A 22,306-nucleotide genomic window follows, 5' to 3' on the forward strand; every position below is an offset into this window, starting at 1 on the left:
AACCCAATGTGTGATCTTTTAACAGATGGAATTTTATCAGGATTCCACTGTAATAAATAAAAACAATATGTTTAGAAGACAGCTCTACATCTTGGACAAAAACTAAATACAGCTGCCCTTAGAGCAATGCTGACTTGAGGACGCTCATTTCAACTCAGTGTCGCACACCTGGGCTTGCTTAGTTTTGTTTTACTCACTTATACTAATCTCCAAAGTAGAGGTTTTTTCTTCCATTTTTTTTTTCTTTTATTCACTCAAATTCTTGCATAACCTTCATTTTGCTTTTGAAACTTTGCAGAAGTCAAGTAAGAGAATGTGCTTGATACATTCTAACTGAAAATGCCACTATTGTCTGAGAGCCTGTACCAATTTGATCCTGGTTAAGCACATGAAGAAAAATCTCTATGAAAAGAATATCCTACAGACTGAGGAAAAAGTATAGGAAGAGCTGAGACTAACCTGAGCTGCATGCCAATGTTGAGGTTGTGCAAAAAGTTTCCTCCAAAAGCCATACAATCCTGAGATGTGAGCACAGCGTGAATCCAGCCTGAAATGACAGATTGTGAAACTTAATACATACATATGAATTATTCTAAGACTGTTTTTAAATACATATATAAGTAAAAACGCTGTTCCTGAAAGAAAAAAGCAAACAAATTTGTATTCTGTGCTAGGAACAAGTAATCTAAATTTTAACAACATGTAAACTACAGTGCTTCAGAAATCTAGTGAACTGTAGTTTTCTGAAGGAGTTAAGCTTAAGAAATTTATTACTGGGAGGGGAAAGTATGTAAAGCCAACTTTTCAAGTAAAAACTCCCTCTGAAATTAAAGTAAAAATTCAAGTAAAAGTTTTCATTCCAATCCACAAAGATAAGCAAGTCCAGAGAGAAAAAATATACTGAACAAAAGATAAAGTCATATAAAATAAAACAGAAATTATATGTCTTTCAATATTTACATGTTGCTTACAGTAACCGGGTTGTTTGCACAACATAAAAAAGTCATTTAGCAATACTGACATTTCTCAAGTAGGAATTCAGAAGTGGTTCCATAAATTATTCTAAATACAGTCACTCTAAGCCAAGTGAAACTATGAACAGTTTAAAACCCAGTCTAGACACTCTATAAAAATTTGTCACATAATTGAAATACTGTCCTTGTGAACTGCACTATTCAACATGGTAAAGCATGGCCAATATGATGCTATCGATCTGGCTAATTACTACTGGATAATTTCAACTAAGTACACAGCAAAATGTATGACATGAGCTTCCTGATTAAAAATAGTTACCTTTCAAATTTACACTGTGCAGCTTTAATGTAAATAAACTACAAATAGGCTTTCTGCTTTCAAGATTTTCTTTCTGATTTTGCAATCATACAGATGATCTTTGACAAAAGACGAGTTGGCCAGACATTTGCAGATTAACTCATGGTTTCACCAAAGGTAGGCAAGACATACAAACACAGGAAGTTTACCAGCTTGAGGCAAGACCAGACCAAGTCATAAGCAACTACCCAGTACAAACCACCACTAAATCCATGCTCTAATTCAGTTAATAACAAACAGTTCTACTTGTTTTGGTACCACACATAAAAAGACTTGAAACTTAACAGTTATGCTGACTAAGCAACAGACCTACCATGTAGCCGGGAAGGAAGTTAAATTACTGTTGCATTTAACCCCAGGCAGCAGCAACTTAAGTACATGGTTTCATTTTCACTCATCACAGTAGACAGACACCTCTGACTCTCCAAGGGATATGTGCGTTTCAGTCCTTTAAACACACATCTCCCCAAACATTGACAAAATTGACAACAAAGCCTCCTCACTGTTGCATCAACACCAAGGATTTTTATGGCATACCTGTATCAGCTAAAGGTTTTAATTTTTTTTTTTTTTTTTACAGTTCTACTTGCTATTTTTATGCTGCAATTTTGGTCAAGGTCTATGTAACAAGGAAAGAAAATTCAGTGTAGACCACACAGAATATCTTGAATAATATTTAAATAACTCTAAAGACCCTTCCAGTGCTATTCACCTACATGCAAGATTAATTTTAAATCAGAAGACTACTCTGAACACATTTCAGAGATTATAAAATAATTATGATATCCATTAGCATCAGGGCAAGCAGGAACAGCAAAAGTGGTTTTCAGTAGAGATCAGGGTGGGTTTTTTTCGAAGTCTTTACTCAGTCTTACAGAATTTCCCATTTTCTTAAACACCTGTCTTGAAAACTAGTTTCATTTATTGGTTCTTACACTATACTCCAAAGTATATGAACAAGGATGTGTGTATACACATACCCACATATATGTTTACACACATTTACATTTACAAGTACCATTTTATGTGTATACACATGCAGATACCTGTACACATTAGAAATTATCATGTGATGATATTTTTCTTTATGGTCACATTGCAGTGAGAGCTCAGATTCAGTTGATTACTTTGGGAAGCAGTAACAATTTTCAAAGATCTGTGGGCCACAATAAAGTTCTTCATTCTGTAATTCTGCATTCTTTGTCCATAGATGTGTGAACTCACACTTAAACACAGAGAATTAATGCAATCTCTTGCCAAACATATATGGTTTTAAAAGCTCTGGCTGTTCAGGAATGTTAAGTGCACAGAGAGGTCCTCACCACGGAGTATTTATTCTGCACAAGCTATGAACTAGAACAGTAAACACTGAACCTCACAGGCAGAGAAATGAGACATGGGAAAAATGCAGTAGTCTAGGAAATCCATGAAAGAATAAGGTACTGACTATAATCTTCAAGGTTTATTCCAGAAGTAGAATCATAAACCATTTTCCTGCTCTGTGTATTTAAAGCTTTCTTTCCCCAAAAAAAAGGAGGATAGTACCCAGTATAATTTTTAATAATTAAATAATAAAAAGTATTTATATGGATAATTTGGATAAGTGAAAACACAAAAAACTGGCACTCACTTTTATTGGCAAAATATGGTTTGATTTAGTAAAGACTTGCAAATTTATGCCATCTGGGAGTTTGAATGGGATGGGGTATTTTCTTTGATGGATTTTTCTGTGTGGGGGTTTTGGTTTGTTTTGTTGGTTTAGTTTTGTTTTGTTTTTTTTTTGTTTTTTTTTTAAATAAAGAAGTTTAATTTGATTGGCATTTCTCACGACAAAAACCAAACCAAAAAGAACACCCAACTTGTATTTTTAATCCTCTAGGCTACAGTGTAAGAAGTTTACGTCATGTTTTTGTACTAATTATGCCTAGTAGGTCTTGCAATATTCAAATCTGTAAAAAAAAATTGTATTATAAAATTAAGATAAGAATTCAGTCTGGATACCTACCAAACAGTGAAAAATCTGTGCTCTATTAATTGGAACTATTTCCTTGATAATCAAATTAAACTTTGTCTTCTAATTGGGTAACACTCTTTCATTCCCTGGTAATTGTTATGACTGTCAGGCAAACTTAAAAGCTAATTACTTGTTTTGAAAATGTAGATCTCTAAATTTCTTTTATTATTCTTTCTTATCCAAAATTTTAGGGGATACCAAATGTTGATAACACATTTATTTTATTATATTCTTAATTCCTGTTGATTAAATATGCTAAATAATAAGAGTAAATAATAAGAGTAATAATAAGACTAAAATCTTACCTGTTGGAACAAATAAAGTGTGTCCTTGCTTCACAACACATTTGTAACACTTGTCAACCTTGTCCCCAAAATATACTTCACTCTGGGTAACAGATGAACTCCAAGACTCATAAAGAGCCAAATTTTCATCAGTGGGCTTGATCAAATAGAATATCTTCTCACCCTGTTAAGATAAAATATCAAATAAATAAATTAATGTCCTCTTAGAAGTATTACAACCTCTGAGTCACTCCTAATGAAGTAACAGATTGATCTAAATGGTAAGTATTCCATCTTCCCACTATGGCATGTTTGGGCTTCCCAGTGTCAGTGTTTCACAACTGTAATCCACCAAAAGTTTAGATATAGTACACTAACCAGTTAACATCTTGTGATTTAAAGGAAGCAAACAAACCAACCAAAACTTTTCACTGGAGTGTAAAAAATTCCAGCTTTTATAAAGAATTTATGGATATGCACATACATACAAATGAAAAAAATGCCTCTTCTATGATATATACACAGCAAAGTTTGTGAGAACAATAAAAAGTTGAGTATGTCAACAATTTTCATTTCATTATTTATTCCTACTAAAACCTCACTACATCATCTACCAGTCTACTAAAGTGATCAGTCAATGAATTACAGTCTAGAAGTCACCAGTGGCATGCTACAATAAAAACATAAAAATGCAACACCAAAGATCAGTAATTCACTTTCAAGCTCTTCCCACAGCTCTTCAAGTACAACATTTCACACAGGTGAGAATGTCATAGCAGAAGGCTGCATGCTGAATAAATTTTGTTTCATGTAGTCATAATCACCCAGAAGGTGGTTGGGCACAGGAACAGGCTCCCCAGGGAAGTGGTCACAGCACCAAGCCTGACAGAGTTCAAGAAGTGTCTGGATGATACTCTCAGGCACATGGTGTGACTGCTGGGGATGGTCCTGTGCAGGGCTAAGGGCTGGACTCGATGATCCTTATGGGTCCCTTCCAACTCAGTATATTCTGTGATTCTGTACACCAAGAAGCATTCATACCCAGAGCACATGGTACCAAACTGATGTTCCTCCGAAATCGATATGAAAATCAGTGTAGCTGTCCTGGACACCCATCAAGCAATATTTCTGAACAAAAGGCTTAGGGAAGACAGAATCATCCGGCCAATAATTTTCCACCCACGAAAGCTTTCTGGCAATATCTGGTACTTCCACTAATTCAGACATCCTTTTAAAAAACAAACAAACAAAAAAGAACTGTAAATGTAAACAGGAGTAATCACGTCTCTTTAAATGACAGCTTCCTACAAAGATATTTATTAGTTCATAAGTAATATGTTTCATACCCACATTACATCACAGTAGCTGTCTACATAAAATACACATCCTCCTCTCTTTCCCACTACAGGCACTATATGCTTACACATATTGTTTAGCTTAGTGAAAACCACTTCCTATATTCAGGGAATTGAAGTCAATACTCACTTTGTGTCTGAGAATTCCAGGCTGATCACATTCAATACTTTGGGTCGGTCAGGATTTGTGAAGTATTTAATATAATTATGGAGCTTCATTTTGCTGTCTGCTTGTCTTGCTACATCTATGACATCTATCACTTTGTCACCACCTGTGAAAAACAGGATGACTCTCTTAAGGCTATGACAGATTAAAAAACTTCAGTTGGTTAAGACAAATTTAACTTTTTTCCAGCCTTTATCAAAATATTTCTGCACAAATACTCCACTACTATCAGTATTCTCTTGGATCAGAGACAGATCAGCATAAACCAAATTTATTAGTTTTCTTTAATTACTATAATCAGCTAAGGACAGAAGCGAAAACGCGCTAAAAATAAATCCTCTTTCCTGTGGTTAACCAAAAAGAAAGAGTGGTATAGAATGACTGTATCTCACTTTAAAAAAAAAAAGGGGGCAGGGTGTTATGGCTGCAATTGGAAACACTAGCATGGAAAAAGTCATCAAGGCAGATCTATTCCTCGCTTTTCCTATAAATCATCAGCAACCCCCGACCTTACTTATATATGTGCACAACTTGCAAGCCCAGTCATTTCATTTAATAATTATCACAAGCGTGCTTCATTTCTCATAACAAGGACTGGTTTACACACAGTGTATTTTGAAGTGATACATCTAGAGAACTAGACAAGCAAGAAGCAACCTTTAGCCAGAGAAAGGACTAACAACAATATTATAATAGCAATTGTTTATGTCCATTTAGTTACACAATGGTCAAATTTGACAATTTATTTTGGAATGCTGGAACGTGTCTAAATGTACATGATATATATATATATAATTACTTTAAAACAGTAAATTTATATCACCTTGATAAATTCCAGTTGGAATAGTACTTATTCAATTCTCTTATTTTTAATTTCAATAATAGAAAGGTAAATCTATCACATTCCAACTTTTTCCCTAAACTGGACAACTGGGCAGGTCAAAATGTATGCATAAGGGTGAGATAATCAAGTTTCTATCTGAATAGACAGTAATTCAAAAGAAAATATTCAGAAGTATCAGAATGATAATTAATCTTTAAAGCAGAATGCACATTACTGTTTAACATTGCAACTGTAACAACATTCCATATTCTGATGCCTTTGTAAAATATTGACGGGCAGAAAACCTACTTTCAGCACAACTCGTTACATTGGGAGATCACAAGAACGCAGACAAGGCCATACACAGACTTCTCAACTGTACCATGTGTTACAGGAAATGCCCTGTTGCAATTGGCTCAGTCTCTATTTCTCTGTACTACACACTTACATGAGGCTGAGACAATTACAGACTGTTAAGAGATCTGATAAGAAAGAAATGGTTCTTAGGAAGCTCCAGCTCTCCTGCTAAAGGAAGTCAAGGTAGGAAATTTTCCAGGAAGAAAGATTTAATTCAGACAGGTCAATTTACTAAGTCTAAAACATTAAGTTTTGACATAGTCTAATCAATGACTAAACTTATTAATCCTAAGAGTGATTAATTCAATTCCCATTATACTTTATTGGTTTACAACATGTAGCAGAGAAAGGTCCAGCATTCCATATGTAGCTTGCACTGAAATTAACATATTTGAAAGTCGAGAAAGCTATTGTCCTATCACATATCCAAACAGACACACACTAAAAAAAAAAGCAAAAAGAGAGAAAGAAAAAAACCTCCAAGCCACAGCTTTAATTGTATTCTTTGCTAGTCTTGAATTTACGATAAATATTTAGCACTCTGGAAGCTCTTATAATCATGCAAATATTTATTTTGTTTACAGACAGGATCATTTTAATAAGTTCTCCAGAGTGACTCTTACCTACATAGCGTTCCACATCTAAAACGGAGAAAGTTGGTGGAGGAAGTCTGAGTCCCAGACCATCTAGCTTAGGAACCATAATGGGAACATCAAACCCATGTTTCTCCAGGTATCTTTGTGTCAACTGGCTTCCATGCATTTTCAAAATTACTTCATCAGCACTGGTGGAAAGAAATTATGGAGTATTAGCAGAAAAGCATCCCCCAAGCACTACTGAAAAAGAAGCCTCAGTTTGGGGGAGGATGGATGGGAATGGCTATATTTGAATCCAAGAGCATTGTACCATCCACGGTACATTTATATTAAGCATTTAGCTAAAAGACAAAGAAAACAAACTCAACAAGCAAAGAAACTTTTACTGCACACATAACCTGGAAACTCACAGTCATTCTATACAACGGAAAGGTTGGGGAAAAGGAATTCTCAAAGCATTAAAGTACATGTTGCTAACAACAACCACCACCAGCAGCTCCTCTAAAGAACTATAAATTATCATGGTTCAGTGAGATATCCAATCAAGACCAGGATGAAAGTATAACCACGTTTCTCTACTTTCCTCTAAAGCATGTGAGAATGGATAGACTACCAGCCCATATGAATGTTCTGTGTTATTTGGAATGAAACTGAGAACTATTCATGAACTACAGGAATAGACAGACAATATTCTGACAGTTGAAGCAAAGTAAAGAAAACCAAAAACCAATCAGTCATGCTACTGCCCCCACTTTCCCACGAAAACAACCCCTCAAAACCTCTCACATCACCCTGCAGCAGTCCCAACAGACAACATAAGCTAGTGCAAAACTGAATAGGGGAGGCTACTGCATGAAAAGGTAAATGTACCCATCTGAAACAAGGATGAGTTGTGAGGAATTGTAAAGGAGAAGGAAGTTATCATCAACCTCCATTTTCTGAAGCAGAGAAATGTTAGCTGCCTCCCCTAAGACACACTCTGCAGACAACGTTTCTTTGCTTTTTCCACCAAAAGGTGTAAGAGTCCGTACCTTGGGAAAGAGCGAGCCCGCAGCTGTTTAACGAAGGTCCGTGTTCCAGCCTGCACCGGTCTGGAACCATCATCTGGCTCCGTGTAGTCATGTCTGTGCCAGTTTCTCCTCTTCTTCACTACAAGTTTCAGAAGGGTTAAACTTTGAATTAGTTAAATCAGATGGCTCAGATTAGCAATCATCCCATGAGTGAGACAGACATGCCTCAATCACATTACTATGATGAACAAATCTTATTGTTTTTATCAGGTGACACTCTACCCATTTTCAACAAATGAAATCTGCAGGACACCCGACAGTAATTCTCCCTACTTCTATAGCTCCTTCTACATGAAATCCTCAGTGTACATTATACACAATTCAAGACTCCATATCCAGTGCAACACAAATAAACAGTTGCAGCCTGAAAGTTGTTCAAATCTAAAAAAATCAGCAATGAAACTAGAAATTGAACTTTAATTTCCTAAATTCCTTAGACTTTTTTTAATATATGGAAGAATCACACCTCTTGAATATCCACAGACTTCATTTTATATATTTACACAAAATTAACAAGACCTAATCCCACTATGCTATCTCACCCTACGAGCAAGCCCATATCCAGTCTGATAATATTACTGCTATTCACTACCATATGCTATTTCTTTTATCCACTGCTTATGTCTCCGTAACAGTTTTGGGTGCAAACTGTTTTGGGAAAGAATGACTTTTGCAATACATACAAAACAATCATTGTGCCCCAAAACATACAACTTCAGAGTGATTTGAAGCTTTAATACACTGTTACAGCATATTAATAAGAAACAAAGGATAAATTAAAGTTCGATTACAGTTTTGGGAATCTGAAACTGATAGTTCAATAGCAACAAAACCAAATTTTTAACAGTTCCTTATACTTAAGGGGCCAATGAAATTGAAAAACCAGACATTCTCATAAAAACTGTTGTAGTGATCTCCCCATGACAAATGACAGATACCCAAATGAAAAAAGAAAAATAATATTTTCATAGAATGGTTTTGGTTGGAAGGGACCTTAAAGATCATCTAGTTCCAACCCTGCTGCCATGGGCAGGGACACCTTCTACCACACCAGGTTGCTCAAAGCCCCATTCAGCCTGGCCTCAAACACTTCCAGGATATGGCATCTACACCATCTCTGGGCAACCTGTGCCACCACCCTCACACTAAAGAATTTCTTCTTTATATCTAATATAAATCTACCCTCTTTCAGTTTAAAGCCAGGGGTGACAAGGGGTGACAATGGGTGACCTTGCTATTTCACTAAAGACCTCTGTAAAAAGTTATCTTATTTCTTATAAGCCCCCTTTATATATTTAAAGGTTGTACTATAAAATATTGTAAGCTGTATGCAGCCTCCCCATTTGAATTTTTCTACCTTAAGTGAAGCAGAGGACAAAGTGACCAATATCCTAGTGAACTTAGCGCCTGTCTTCAAATTTTCATTATTTCATGACAAATCATTTCCTAATGGATATCTCATACATTCATCTTCATCAACCAATCATTTTGCATCTTCATTTATGAAGAACACAAGCTTACAGCTTTGAAAGGAAGTCCTTGGTTATATCACCCGTTTGTTAGCAAACTGCTCTCTGGAGCATTTCCTCTCTCTACAAATAAACCTGCATCTGTCACCCTCAAGCTTTCAACAAGCTGAGAACAAATCACCAAAAGGGTGCCCCAGCAAAAAGGATCACCATCTCAATCTTGGAAAGAAACTCCAGGACTGCTGAACTTCCTACCTTTCTATTTACTTGCCAGCCTATCACTTACAACACTAAGAAACATAGTAAGGGTACAGACATTTTAAGGTTGCATTTCAGTTTTTCCTAAAAAAGCCAAACTCTGCTCCACAGCTAGATAGCTGCTAGTGGAGGACTGCCCCAAGGTGATTTACTAACACCAGATTTATAACTTAACCACTAATATTAAGCAGAAATTTAGGTACATATGCTGAGGAAACTCACAAGAGGGAAAAATTACTGTTATTTGTCAACACAGAACGTGTTTTACAGGTGTCTACCAAACAGCTTGTAATGTAAACATGACACCCAAAGAATTGCATTAATAAAAGATTTAACTTTATGGAACAGCTCATTCTTAAGTTCACGTAAGTCATGATGCTCCCAAAAATCTAAAAAAGTGCTAACAATACTGAAAACTGTAATAGGAAGCTACGGATGTAGGAGGAGAGAAAATAGTTTCTAAAAAGAAAAAAATTGGTGCTTCTCCAGAAAAAACCAATTGGTTATATAGGAATAACAGGCATCATATCATCATTACACCTAAGAGTAATTATTCCTACCAATGATCTGTATCCTGCAGACGTGACAACATGTACCCTTTAGAAGACATTTAAGAGAATAATCTGACATTTATAGCTCTTTGCTAAACTGAAAACCAGTGCTGCTTAATGAGCCAACTATCCAAACACTGTAAAACTTCATAAATAATGAAGCCAGGTTTATTAAGTTTTCAAAGCTATTTTCTCAGTCATAAATAATAATACAAGAAATTAGTAGCTAATACTAATTTGCAACAGAGTAGTTTCCCATAAATTCACTGCTGTTACAACAGGTCATTAAAATTGTAAGATGATACAGCTGCTTAAGAGATTTTATAGCACAGAAAGACTTTCTAAAGTCTGTCTTTAAAAATCAGGAACTAAGGTAATTCTTTTACTTGTAGTTGGCAACACATATCATCCTTTCATAACTAAGAGAACACTGAAGAACGGAAAACAATAATGAAAACTTTCTCTGCCTATGTATCTCTTAATTGCAGAGCTTTTCTAACCCCTTAAGACATTATAGTAACTGTTGCAAAAAAAAAATAAATAAATTTAACTGAATGGATCCTAATGCTCAAATTAAAACAAACAAACAAACCCTACATAAGTAGAAATGGACATATAACACCTCCCCTCCCAATCACTCCAAACTAGTGGAAGGAACCAGTGTTCACCCTTGGTGTTCCTGAAAATCGAGGCAAAACTTGCTGTGACAACACTAAAAACACACACACTAAAAGTACAAAGACAGTTGCAGGGAGGGTTAGAAAAAGAAAGGAGTGTGCTGGAAGTTTTCATGAAAAGTAAACAGCTTACTTTTTTTTTTTTTTTTTGTAATTACATTCCTTATACTCTCAAAACAATGGGGCAATAACTGTACCTACTTAGGCAGACACTATTGCCTGCCTTCTCACACTGCTGGACTGTTTGCCTCAGAGACCACCACATGGCAGACTTCAAATGGGGACCATCAAGAGGTGAACAGCCCTACAGTGAGGCCCCAAGTCTTGGAAGTGGTACTTCAGATGATTCCTAGTGACCAAAAAGGCAAGAGAAATTTTTCCATGGGAAGACTGAAAAATTCTAAGGAGCATACAGTAAACCACAGAGTACACTGCTAAGGCCTGGGACATCATCTCATATTGTCAGCTCAGGCCAAGTACAGACATTACTACCACAGACAAAAAAAATACAGGTTGGAGGGTATTTTCAGAATTTGAGAAATCAAAAGACGGATTAAGAAAGTATGTCCTAACAAACACAGCCCTGTTAATATTCACCGCATCTTGTGCTCTCTCAAAGCTCTGGATATTAGAGTCTGGTTGCAGATCTGACTCAAAGCATTCATGCAAATACAGCATTTTCAGACTTCAGGATCACTAAGAAAACTTAGAAAATAACAAAATATAATACGAAGACTCTAAACCAAATAATATTAAAAAAACTCCTCCATAGTATAGTACTAATTTTTTAAATTGTTCTTTTTTAATTGTTTAGGATTTTAGGATTAATTATTTAGCATTTTACATACACAGCTTCTCAATAAAGGTCTTATAAAATGGTTGTTCTTTCAAATCAAGAAAAGGATTTATTCTTTGTTTGAAATGCATGAAGAAACTGATCAGTTAATTTGATCTTTCCATCTAGCTATGCAGTAGCTTTCTTTTAATTATTGGAACTTTTACATAATTAATTTTGTAGGATACTGAAAGTAACCACCCATTTGTACTATAAAGTATGTGTTTCTGGTATATTTTAAGTAATTTTTTTGCGCTACCTTATTTGATTATATGTACTAATGTCTCTTGAAATCATAGATATATTTGCCCTCTTACAAAGCCGAATTTTTGTCTCTTTCAAAACTCTTAGACAAAGTGATTTTAGAATACAAAGCTGTAAATAAAAATGCTTTTTTTACTGACGTACATAATTTCATATGAATGAAGCACTCTGGAACACTGCTGCCACACTTAAAGTCATGAGACTTTATCGGTCTCTCTAAACACTGAAGTAGAGCCCAAACCACAAACGATCATAGATTTGATTTTGACAGCTGAGAACAATTAATAAAATTCCTTGTGAAGACATATTTCATTATATCACCTCTGCTTGGGTTGGTAAGTGACATGTCTGAAGCTTCTATTAAATCTAGATGATCTACACGCTTGAAGCAATATAATTTAATAAGGATAATTTTTACCACAGATTCTTGTCTTCCTGAAAAAACGTTCAAAATAAAAATTGTTCTTATCTCACTGTCAAATTCTGCATTACAAGAAAGGTTATTCACAGGCATCAGGGTGAAGCATACTAGTTCTCCCAAGTCATGGGGTGAAAACAAGTTTCAAATTTACTGATATGATCCCTCTTCTATTCCTCCTTCTAGTCCCTCTATTCCATAGGAAAAAAGAGACAGAAAGGTGGGGAAAGAAATGGCTGTTGTTTGTGTTCTGATTTATAAGAGAAATAAGCAGATTTTTAACTGAAAATTACTACTGGAGTACTAAAAACTACAAGCACATAAAACAGCATTTATCTTACCTTTTAGCAGACTGACCCTGAACCCATATATTACACAAGATATATATCATGCAACATATACTAATTACATCAAAAAATGACACCATCATTTTGTTCATATTCCACAAGACTACCACTGAGGGTGTAGCGGTTTAAAACTTATTTCTAAATGAGAAGTAAATTTAGCTTTGAAAAATATTCTAGATCTTAAGTCACTGTTGACTATAAATCATTATATGGCCTTCAAGGAGAAAAAACCCACCAAACTAAAACACAAACAAATCCACATTAGAAAACACAAATGACCACGGCTGTTTGGAGGTTAAAGGCACGCATTGCATATACGTATTTTTCCAGTCTGAACACAGAAACTTAATTCATTGTTGGAAATATGAAATTCATTTTTAGATTTTTTACAATTCTGTTTCCGTTTGAGAACAGAAGTCATGGGGGAAAATCTACGGAGTTGAATAAAGCAGTATTCTTTCAGTAGTTACAGACAGACAAAAACTATTCCGTTTTCCCACTGCAGATCGCTATAGCAAATTTGTCTACTGAAAGGAGAACCAGAGATGCCTCTTGCTGCTCTGTTTCACACTCTTCTAGCAACTCATTTTGACTTTGGTGGAAACTTGTTGTTTACAAATCAGAGCTGTGTCACTTTCAAGGACATAAACAGAGGGGGGAACAAAAGCAAAAACAAACAAAAAAAAACCAAAAAAAACCAACCAAACACACACTGCTCACAGGATGTTCATATTCTCGGATTTCACTAGAGTGTTGTGGCAAATAGCCTATAATCATCAAGAAAGGTAAGACACCTAATTCCTACATTTTTTCAAAGTTGCCTTCCATGGTATTAGAATTTTGATAATTAAAATGTAGGAACCTTGAAGCCATCTTTTGTATTTTGCTTTTTTTTTTTTTTTAATTACGATTTCCTAATTTTCATTCTCTCACTCTCCGCCAAGTCCAGATTGTTTTCTTCTAGCTCTGTGCACTTTGATTTCTCTAATCTACAGCGGTGGCTTATATTTTATTCTATTTGCATCTCCACATCAGGGAACCTTTCAGGATGGTTTGTTTATTTCGTGGGTTTTTAATCAGCTCAGAGTTAGTCATGTAGAACCAGTACCTTCTAAATAATCAAACTCATCTTGAATATTCTTCTGAACGGTCTTTTTCAATTGTACATGGAGAGAAAACAGTCTGAACGTGTAAAATGAAATCTGAATAAGCCATACTTACTTAGAGAAGGTCCATGGAGAATTGCACAGTTGGGACAATGGTATAGATCAATGTCAACAGCATGGTGCTCCTCTACCCCAACGCAGCTGGAATAATATTTTTTAAATGTTAATGAGAATACATATAAGGTTTATTTTTCAAGCTAAAAATAATTAAATCTTAGGGTTTTATCAAAACATGCTTACTCCACAAAATTATAATGAGATACCAAATTATCTCAACTAGTGGGTTGCCACATAAATTTCGAGTAATAATTTCTTTACCACTGAACAGAGAATGCCATTAAAAAAAAAAAATCATAAAAAGGAAACAAGAATCAAATTTCTATAAAAGTGAGCAAATCCTCAATATATACACACCATTACCTCTCAGCTCCCCAGAAACCTTTGATCCTAATTACAGGAAACAGTTTATGCAATTTTCGTTATAGACACTGAGTTTAAAAAAAATCTGAAGTTTATGTGCTGTCAATTTGTAGAAGATATAATGCAATTTTTTCTTCTTTTTTTTTTTTTTCTGCAGAAAGCACATAACTGACTCCTACACCCCAGACAAATTAATGAAGAACACTTTGGTGTTCTTCATGAAATCGTTACACTAGTACTAGCTTCCTAAATTACACAAGTGACCACACAAATAACTTTGTAGAAGTGTTTTTGGTTTAAAATAGCAACAAGTATTTCAAAGAGCACTTGACAGATGCAGTGTTTTCCCAGCGCACATTTTTTCCCCGATAAAAGTCAAAGTGGGATTAAGATTGAAATCTTTATAATACCACTGACAAAGTATCTACACTGCTGATATCTAAATAACAGAATTTTAAAGACAAAATTAAGTATGTTTTCTTAGAAGCTGAAACAGCAGAGGTTAATGATAGAAAACGTGCTTTTGCACAAAGTTCTCAAGAAAAAAAAAATGTAATCCCTGCTTGCTGGTCGAATCTGAATCCTGGCAGAGTTCTTCATTCTCTGAAAAGTTTATGGACACTTACAAAATTGCTGACTTTACAGTCAATAAGAAGCAAGACTACAACACTGAACATTTGCACCAAAATTAGATATGTTTACTCAGTGCACTCTAGTAACATAAGAACTTGAACAGTACTCCAGTCACGTAACCCATTTCATATCAGAAGTGTAATGACTGCTTAAGCACTGAGGCTTTGAAATGATCCAGCTCCACAAAGTCTTTTCCCTAGCAGCCTAGTGCCAAACTGCTGACACGCTCCAGCAAGTGTCAGTACATGCTGCCAAAACAATACTTGAAGCAGTCTAGCACTGAAAGCACAATGAGCAAATCCAATCTGAAACTGAAGAGCATCCCCCATGCAACTATCAATGAGAAGTACATCACTCTGAATACTCTGTAAACAGATTCAGCTAGTTCTACTTCTCCATGCAGTACATACCACATGAAATTTAGAAATTCCATAGCTTTTTTATATGCACACTATTTTAAAATCCAAATACAAAACTCAGCTGCCATAGTTCATCGCAATTCTTGCAATATTTAGCATCTGCTTTAGGACCACAACTACAGGAATTGTTATTACTTGAAAATCCAGCTGACACATAAACAAAAAGGAAGGCAGAAGCAGTCTTTAAAAATGCATGTCCCATTTCCTTCTCTTGTGTTCTCTCTCTTTTTATAGAATAGCTGAGTGACTCATAATCCTATGTATTATAGGAAAATTGTTTTTAAATGTACATTCTAAAACCCCAAATGAGAAGGCTGGTTTTATACATCCTTAGGAATCTCATTATTTTAGCTAAATTTCTAATTTTTCAACAGCTAAAGATATTTATGTTCCACTGTATCTTGATCAAGTTTGCATTTCATCCTTTTTCTTGCTGTTTATCTGATACATTCATCATCACCTCAATCAGGTTATCTTTCTAACAGTAAGAACTTGGCATAAAAATATAGTAATACCTTCAAGTTTTGACAACTGTTTGTCATGTTCTATTTAAGAATGTTAATTTTATCATCTCTTATAGAATGTTACAGGTAACAGAATTTCTGCTTTATTTTGAGGCTTAGCACTAACCACTTTTCTGACTTGATTAACTCCATAACCTTTCAGGAAGGCACATGGGATTTTGTGTACAGAGACTGGAATGGTACTAAAATAGCTGGAATATCCATTCAATAAGGAATGCAAACATTTTCAGTCTACTATTTATGCTGTAAACTCAGAACTAACTGGAAAGGTGAAACACTAACTGGGCATCATGGAAGTGAATCTCGAAGCAGTTGCCTGACTGAAGCAAATAGAAAACGAGGTGACAGCACCTCCATTGCCAAGGAACAAGCATTGCCAAGGATGCCACAGTGCCCATCAATCACACACAGCAAGTCACTTTTCCTGAGTCCCTTTCTCCAACACACATAGATGACTCTGACATTAATCACTCTGGCTACTAGCAAGCAATCAATTACTGTGGTAAGTGCAACTTCAGACCTCAAGCATCAAAGCAAGGTCACCAAGAGGTAGCAGAGAGCCTGGAAAGCATTAACATACTCAAACACAGCAACACTCCCAATCCACTGATGTTTTTCTGAATGAAATATTATTACCCTTCACCTTGCAATCAACCCAATCCATTTGGGTTGAAATGCCTTTAGTATATATTACCTAGTTTTTAAATTGCTCATCTCCTGCAGGGAAGTGGTAGACTAATTCTCAGGAACAGTGAAATGCTTATAGTATTACAAAATAGAATACAATAATACTAATTAAAAAAACAACTGTATGAGACTATGCAAAAATCCATCCCTAATTCTGTTCATGAAGGTGGAAGGGCTGAACAGGCCCAATATTAGTTGAAATGTTCTGTAAGGAGTAGCAAGGTAGAAAAATTTAGTTAAAAATAGATTCCATGACATCAGTCTGAGTGGTCAGACACTCATAACTTCCCCAAGGTGTCTACTATCAAGGCAGAGCCAGCAAGAGGTAGCAGAAGAATCAGGGAACTTACTAAGTTTTTTCACACACAAGAACATGCCCGTACCTGGCAACTGAAGGAATCTCTTGCTACTAGAAGTTGGAGGAACCCATTCTCCACACTTAAATCTCATTGGAAGGTGAATATTTTTTATTTAGTCTGAACTTTCCATTTGATTATTATATTTGTAGCTATGTAAAAGTAGCAAGTGTAAATCAAAAACAACCAGAAGAGGATGATCTAACATCTCTGACAGGCACCAACGGACCTCTGCTTTTCTCTAAAGGGCAAATAAGGCTTCTTTCACAGGCGGAAAAAAATCCTGCAAAAGCTGGTCTCTACTGTAGTATCGTTATTAATTTAGAATTTAAGAGATGAGTACAGATAATTCAGCATGACAGATTCAACAACTATTTCACAATTATGCTAGAATGTCTCGTACAAAGAATTTGCAAAAGTCCAAAACATTTAAAGGAAGTATTACGCCTGAAGATAAAACTGCATGGTTGTACACCGTGAGCCACCCAAGGCACCTGGCACATTTCTCCTACAGCAGCGCAACACAAACAAGTATTGGATCCATGTCAGTCACCACACAGGCTGCTGCACCTTCCAAATCTAATACCTGCTTGCTTTCAATCCAGTCTGGCTTTTCTCTTGCCTACTTCTGATGTTATCAAGTACGACCACAACATTTTAAAGATTGCTTAACTGCCTCTGTTGGTAAGACAAAGAATCCCGGTTTAAGAAAAAAATTCAAAGCATTTGATTCAAGGTCTTATTTTCAGTGTCCTTTAAGAGATATGACTACTTGAAAAACTAATTATTTTCTTACTAAATTATTATAATTATCATCATTGTCTTCTTAAGATAAGTACCATATGTACTCTGCCCTCACATAAAATTCCAAGTATAAAAGGGAATGATTACACAAATAGCACTACAAAAGTAAAAAAATGAGTGGTCTGAATGCCCATCTTCCCAGTTTAATTGGCAAGATATTCCAATTAGGAAATTTCTAAGATTCCCTGTACACAAGGCATACTGAAAATATAAATCTTGAAAACTGAGAGGTGTAAGCAATTCTCAATGATCTAATAAAAGGACTGAGAAAAAGGATGAATCACCATCAACAGCAAAGAGTTAATTTGTCGAGATGTTGGGTTATACATGGGGCACAATCCTCTTGGATTCCATCTTCTGTTCCCTTCCCCTATTGCTTCAATTCTATAAGGTCCTTTTTCACCTCTTTGAGTAGCATGTACAAACCAATCTAACAGGCTCATCTTTCCGGATGCACTTCTACATTTTAAGAAGTCTCCCACAACAGCTTCCACTTCTCTGCACACCAGCATGATGCTTTGCATCTATAAGCTTCACAGGACAGGCCATCACAGGCATGTCTGCCCACTTCTTCAACAGATATTGTTGGATAGATATTGGTTTACAACTAGGCATTGATTTACAGCTCAAAATTCAGCCAAAGTGGTTTTTTTAAGTCTCTTATTTCTTATTGGGACACATTAAGTTCAAGCCCCAAGACCTCTCGGTTTTCCACAGTCTGATCTCAACAGTCTGATTTTTTTTGCTGTCATTGTGCAGCAAAAATGCACATTAGTGGCTCTTAGTAGTACATTTGATTAGGCGCAGAACCTCGCACCTTTTCCAAGCTATAAAATTACTTAAAATTACATTTTCCAAGATCCCCTTATATTCTCCCTGAATAAACACTACGGACAATCTTTTTCTTTCTGTACTATCCTGTTTCTGAACAAAAACTCGGCACATCCTCTTCATGTCCACCCTTCCATCAGCACCCACAACCTCTCCTTGCTATGCCTCAGCGAGCACTGCAGGCTTTAGCCGTAAAAGGAGAAAAAAAACACAGGTCTTGACATCCAACAGGAAAAAAAAGAAATCAACAAAAATCCTGGAACAGTGGAAAAATACTAGAGGTATCAGAGCATGTTCCCTGTTACTAGGAATGTGGGGCTATAGACAATTACTTAGGGGCATGTTTCCTATCATCTGACAGAGCAGATTCCCAAAATTGTTTTTCAATTTCCAGTAATCCACAGAACAGCCAAGAAGATATATAGATATTGAATCTCTACTGTATCTTAACAGCAATGAGGAAAGGAACAAGTCACTTCTAGAAGTAGCAAAGATTCATTAGTAACAGGACAGCCTTAATTGTCCAAAAACCAAAGTCACTACCACCAGCTTCTCATAACATTAAACTGAGCAGAGTTGTGGCTGCTGAAAAAAGGTCCCACCCTCCTTCCTCCAACTGTCTGATCATGGGCTTCCATAGTTTCTCTCACCAATGTAAAGTACCAGGGAGCCACATGACAAGTCAGTTCAATAAACTGATCCTAAGGAAAAGAAACTAAGTGCCACTCAACTCACTTTTTCAGATAGGCTTTAGAAACCTTAACAATAAGATTCCTATAAATAAAAAGGTACATGTTACAGTTATATGCAGTCATTTAACAAATATATAGCTTAATATTATTTTAGAGACATTATATATGAAAGAAAATATTGTTATTTCATTTCTACACTATTTTGTCTTTCTAAAAATGTTTGCTAAACCATAGGAAGGAGACAACTGTTTAGCAATCTTATGCTGACAAGATAGCTTTTTAATATCAAATTTATCAAAAATTATCAAATTTCAAATCATCAAGCATTAAAGTATACTGTAAGTAGTAGGCAAGCATTATAACAAACTTTCCATTTTACCTGTAGCAAGGTCTGCAGTTGCTACATTTAGTCCTAATCTGTTTGAGCATAACAAAACCCAAAATACTATTGCACTTGTTGCCAAAATTGATTAGCAAGCTTGCAAATTATGCAAAGAACAGCTTCTCCTATTCCATCCCAAGAACACAAAGATAAGCATGGAATAGGATGCCAGTTTGGCAAATTTTAAGGAACTCTGGTTGGTCATTTACTTCAAGCCTCTGCCTTCCAAGTGGGAGAAGGATGCCAAGTATGCAATATTTACAGGTTTAAACAATGGAAGTTCTAAAGATGTCTCTGCCACAACCAAATAGCCACATCTGCCACTCATTTGGCACAATATTAAAATACTTCATTAGGAATAGAAAGGCAAAGTCATAGTGTGACAATACTGTTGACAGGCTCCATATCATCCCATAGCATCAAAAAAGCTAAAAACTGAAGTTTATTTGAAGAACAGTTTAAAACTTAAAATAAATGTAGTGAGCTTTAAAAACCTGAACCTCAAACTAGCTAGATTTCCCCTCCAAGTCCCCTCTTCAAAATGAATGCAGGTACACCAAAGGAACAAAACTGACCAAAAGAAACCTCAAAGCAACATGAAAAAGTGAAAGGAAACACCAGCTATCTCTTCACCTTGCCATGATAAGCATGGCAACAGTTTTGGAATCACAGCAGGCTTACAAGGATTTACTTTGGCAATTAAACAATTTTAGAGAAATGCCAAACTTCTGTGCAATAGATACAGAACCATACTGCCTTAAAATAAATCACAGAAAAAAATACACGACATAAAAATATTTGACCTTTTGACTTTGCCATATTCACTTTCCAAAACAAAACACCATTTAATGAACATGTATAAATACACCTTAAAAAACAATTTAAAAAATAGAAAAACAGAATAACAGTTATATGTAGCAAACATTCCCCTCTCCCAAAGTTACCAATTTTCTCCAGGGAAAAAAAATTAATAATACATTTTTTACGATTTGCATAGAATATATGCACGTTGGCCCAACAGCACACCTAGTTTTAGTACATATTCACTGACACACATTCCACCAACCAAGTTCTTAAGGACAGAAAAATTACATGTAAGGTCAACTCTCAAAACACCTGAAAATATACTAACTTATTAAATATTGCATCATCCTACAATACAGATAAGAATCCCAAGAATAACAATGCCGTGTGCCACAATATACATAAAACTCTGACCTTTGATTGCACAGAGACATCTGTTCTGATACTTCCAAAGTCCTAAGAGATCACGGTCTACTTCCGATTAACCATCAAATTGCACATTAAAAATGCTAATGTTCATTACATAGGTTTAGACTTCCCTAATGTAATGGAAACCTATTGCTTTTAAATTATGTAATATTTCTCAGAAATGAGGTATTGCAGTAACACACACATGCAGAAAGGTATATGACCTATTTTGAATTCCGAAGAGCCTTCCAAAGATTCAAACTTCCTGCACCTTTCTAAATTAAATTTTGTGTGATAGCGATGCTAATGCTGTCCTTACAGAAGACAGTTTTAATGGCAATACTCAGGCACAATTTTCCATTGAGAAAGAAAATTAGTATACATCATTTCTTTCTCAAGTAACAGTGCTTTTCACTCCCTCAAAGCACAGAGATTAAAATAAATAAAATCTTGTCAAAGAAAGCTCAACTCCACAGAACAGACTCTGAAAACTAGACACCCAAAAGGAAAATTACGGTCAATGGAACAAAGCTATCAAGTTACACAATAAAATATATTCAGCTACAAATACAATAAAACCTTCTACCTACATCTATGATGTAACTGCATATTCAACACAATCATGATGCTATCCAAAATCTCAGGGAAACAACAGGGCGGTGCATTATTTGTAAACTGGCTCTTTCGTTCCACAATTCCAGTCCAGTCTGAAAACAAACTGGTATGTTTTTGAAACTTAACACGTGCTTTTTATCCAAGATCTGGATTTTAAGTACAATGAGTTCAATGTAATGAAATTGCTAGAATGAAGGTAAGAAAGAAAGGGTCATAACCTTTACAAAATACTTTGATAACTCAATATCTGGTATAATCAACATATTCTTACTTCTAATCATCTATAAAAACATGGTGTGGAAAGCTGATTTTCTATACAACAATTTCATGCAACTATTAGGAATTTAAGCAAAATAAAGCAAAATGACTCTTCAACTGAAGACCAAGAACTACATGCTCAGAAAATCCAAATAGCATCACATGCAAAAGTACACACTGAGGTTAAACAACATTTTTGCTACAATGTAAGACTGTTAGAAAGAGACACACAGTCCAGGTTAATTCATAATGGCCTCAACCATCATGTATTAATGTGCAGCAGTTTTATGAGAAGTACTTTTCATAATCACTATTTCTGACAGAACCAACTTAACATTACAGAAGTACCTCTGATGTATTCCTTCTGCTTTGTATCATCTGATAAGCATATACCAAATTTCTCTGTCCTTCCTATGCCAAATGGGATTACTGATTGCAACAAGCTATTTTAAAAGAGTATTTACAATTAATTTTTGTCTCTGTCCTTTTAA

General features: G+C 35.4%; 1 protein-coding gene across 4 annotated transcripts in view; it reads right to left on the minus strand.

The window, feature by feature from the left end:
* The window catches only part of KDM7A (lysine demethylase 7A), a 66,468-nt gene that overhangs the window by 26,520 nt on the left and 17,642 nt on the right, over positions 1–22,306 (minus strand). For all 4 annotated transcript variants that reach the window (XR_004357361.1, XM_032689442.1, XM_032689444.1 and 1 more), the window contains exons 2-8: positions 14,038–14,123; positions 7,959–8,076; positions 6,955–7,115; positions 5,116–5,257; positions 4,672–4,858; positions 3,652–3,814; positions 460–547 (exon numbers count right to left, since the gene is read on the minus strand). Coding sequence is in view for 3 of the 4 variants with exons in the window: in XM_032689442.1 (XP_032545333.1) it covers positions 460–547; positions 3,652–3,814; positions 4,672–4,858; positions 5,116–5,257; positions 6,955–7,115; positions 7,959–8,076; positions 14,038–14,123 (945 nt within the window). In the remaining variant the exon portion in view is untranslated. The remainder of the gene's footprint in view (positions 1–459; positions 548–3,651; positions 3,815–4,671; positions 4,859–5,115; positions 5,258–6,954; positions 7,116–7,958; positions 8,077–14,037; positions 14,124–22,306) is intronic.

Source organism: Chiroxiphia lanceolata, chromosome 5 (genome assembly GCF_009829145.1).
Source record: "Chiroxiphia lanceolata isolate bChiLan1 chromosome 5, bChiLan1.pri, whole genome shotgun sequence".
NCBI classification, from domain to species: domain Eukaryota; kingdom Metazoa; phylum Chordata; class Aves; order Passeriformes; family Pipridae; genus Chiroxiphia; species Chiroxiphia lanceolata.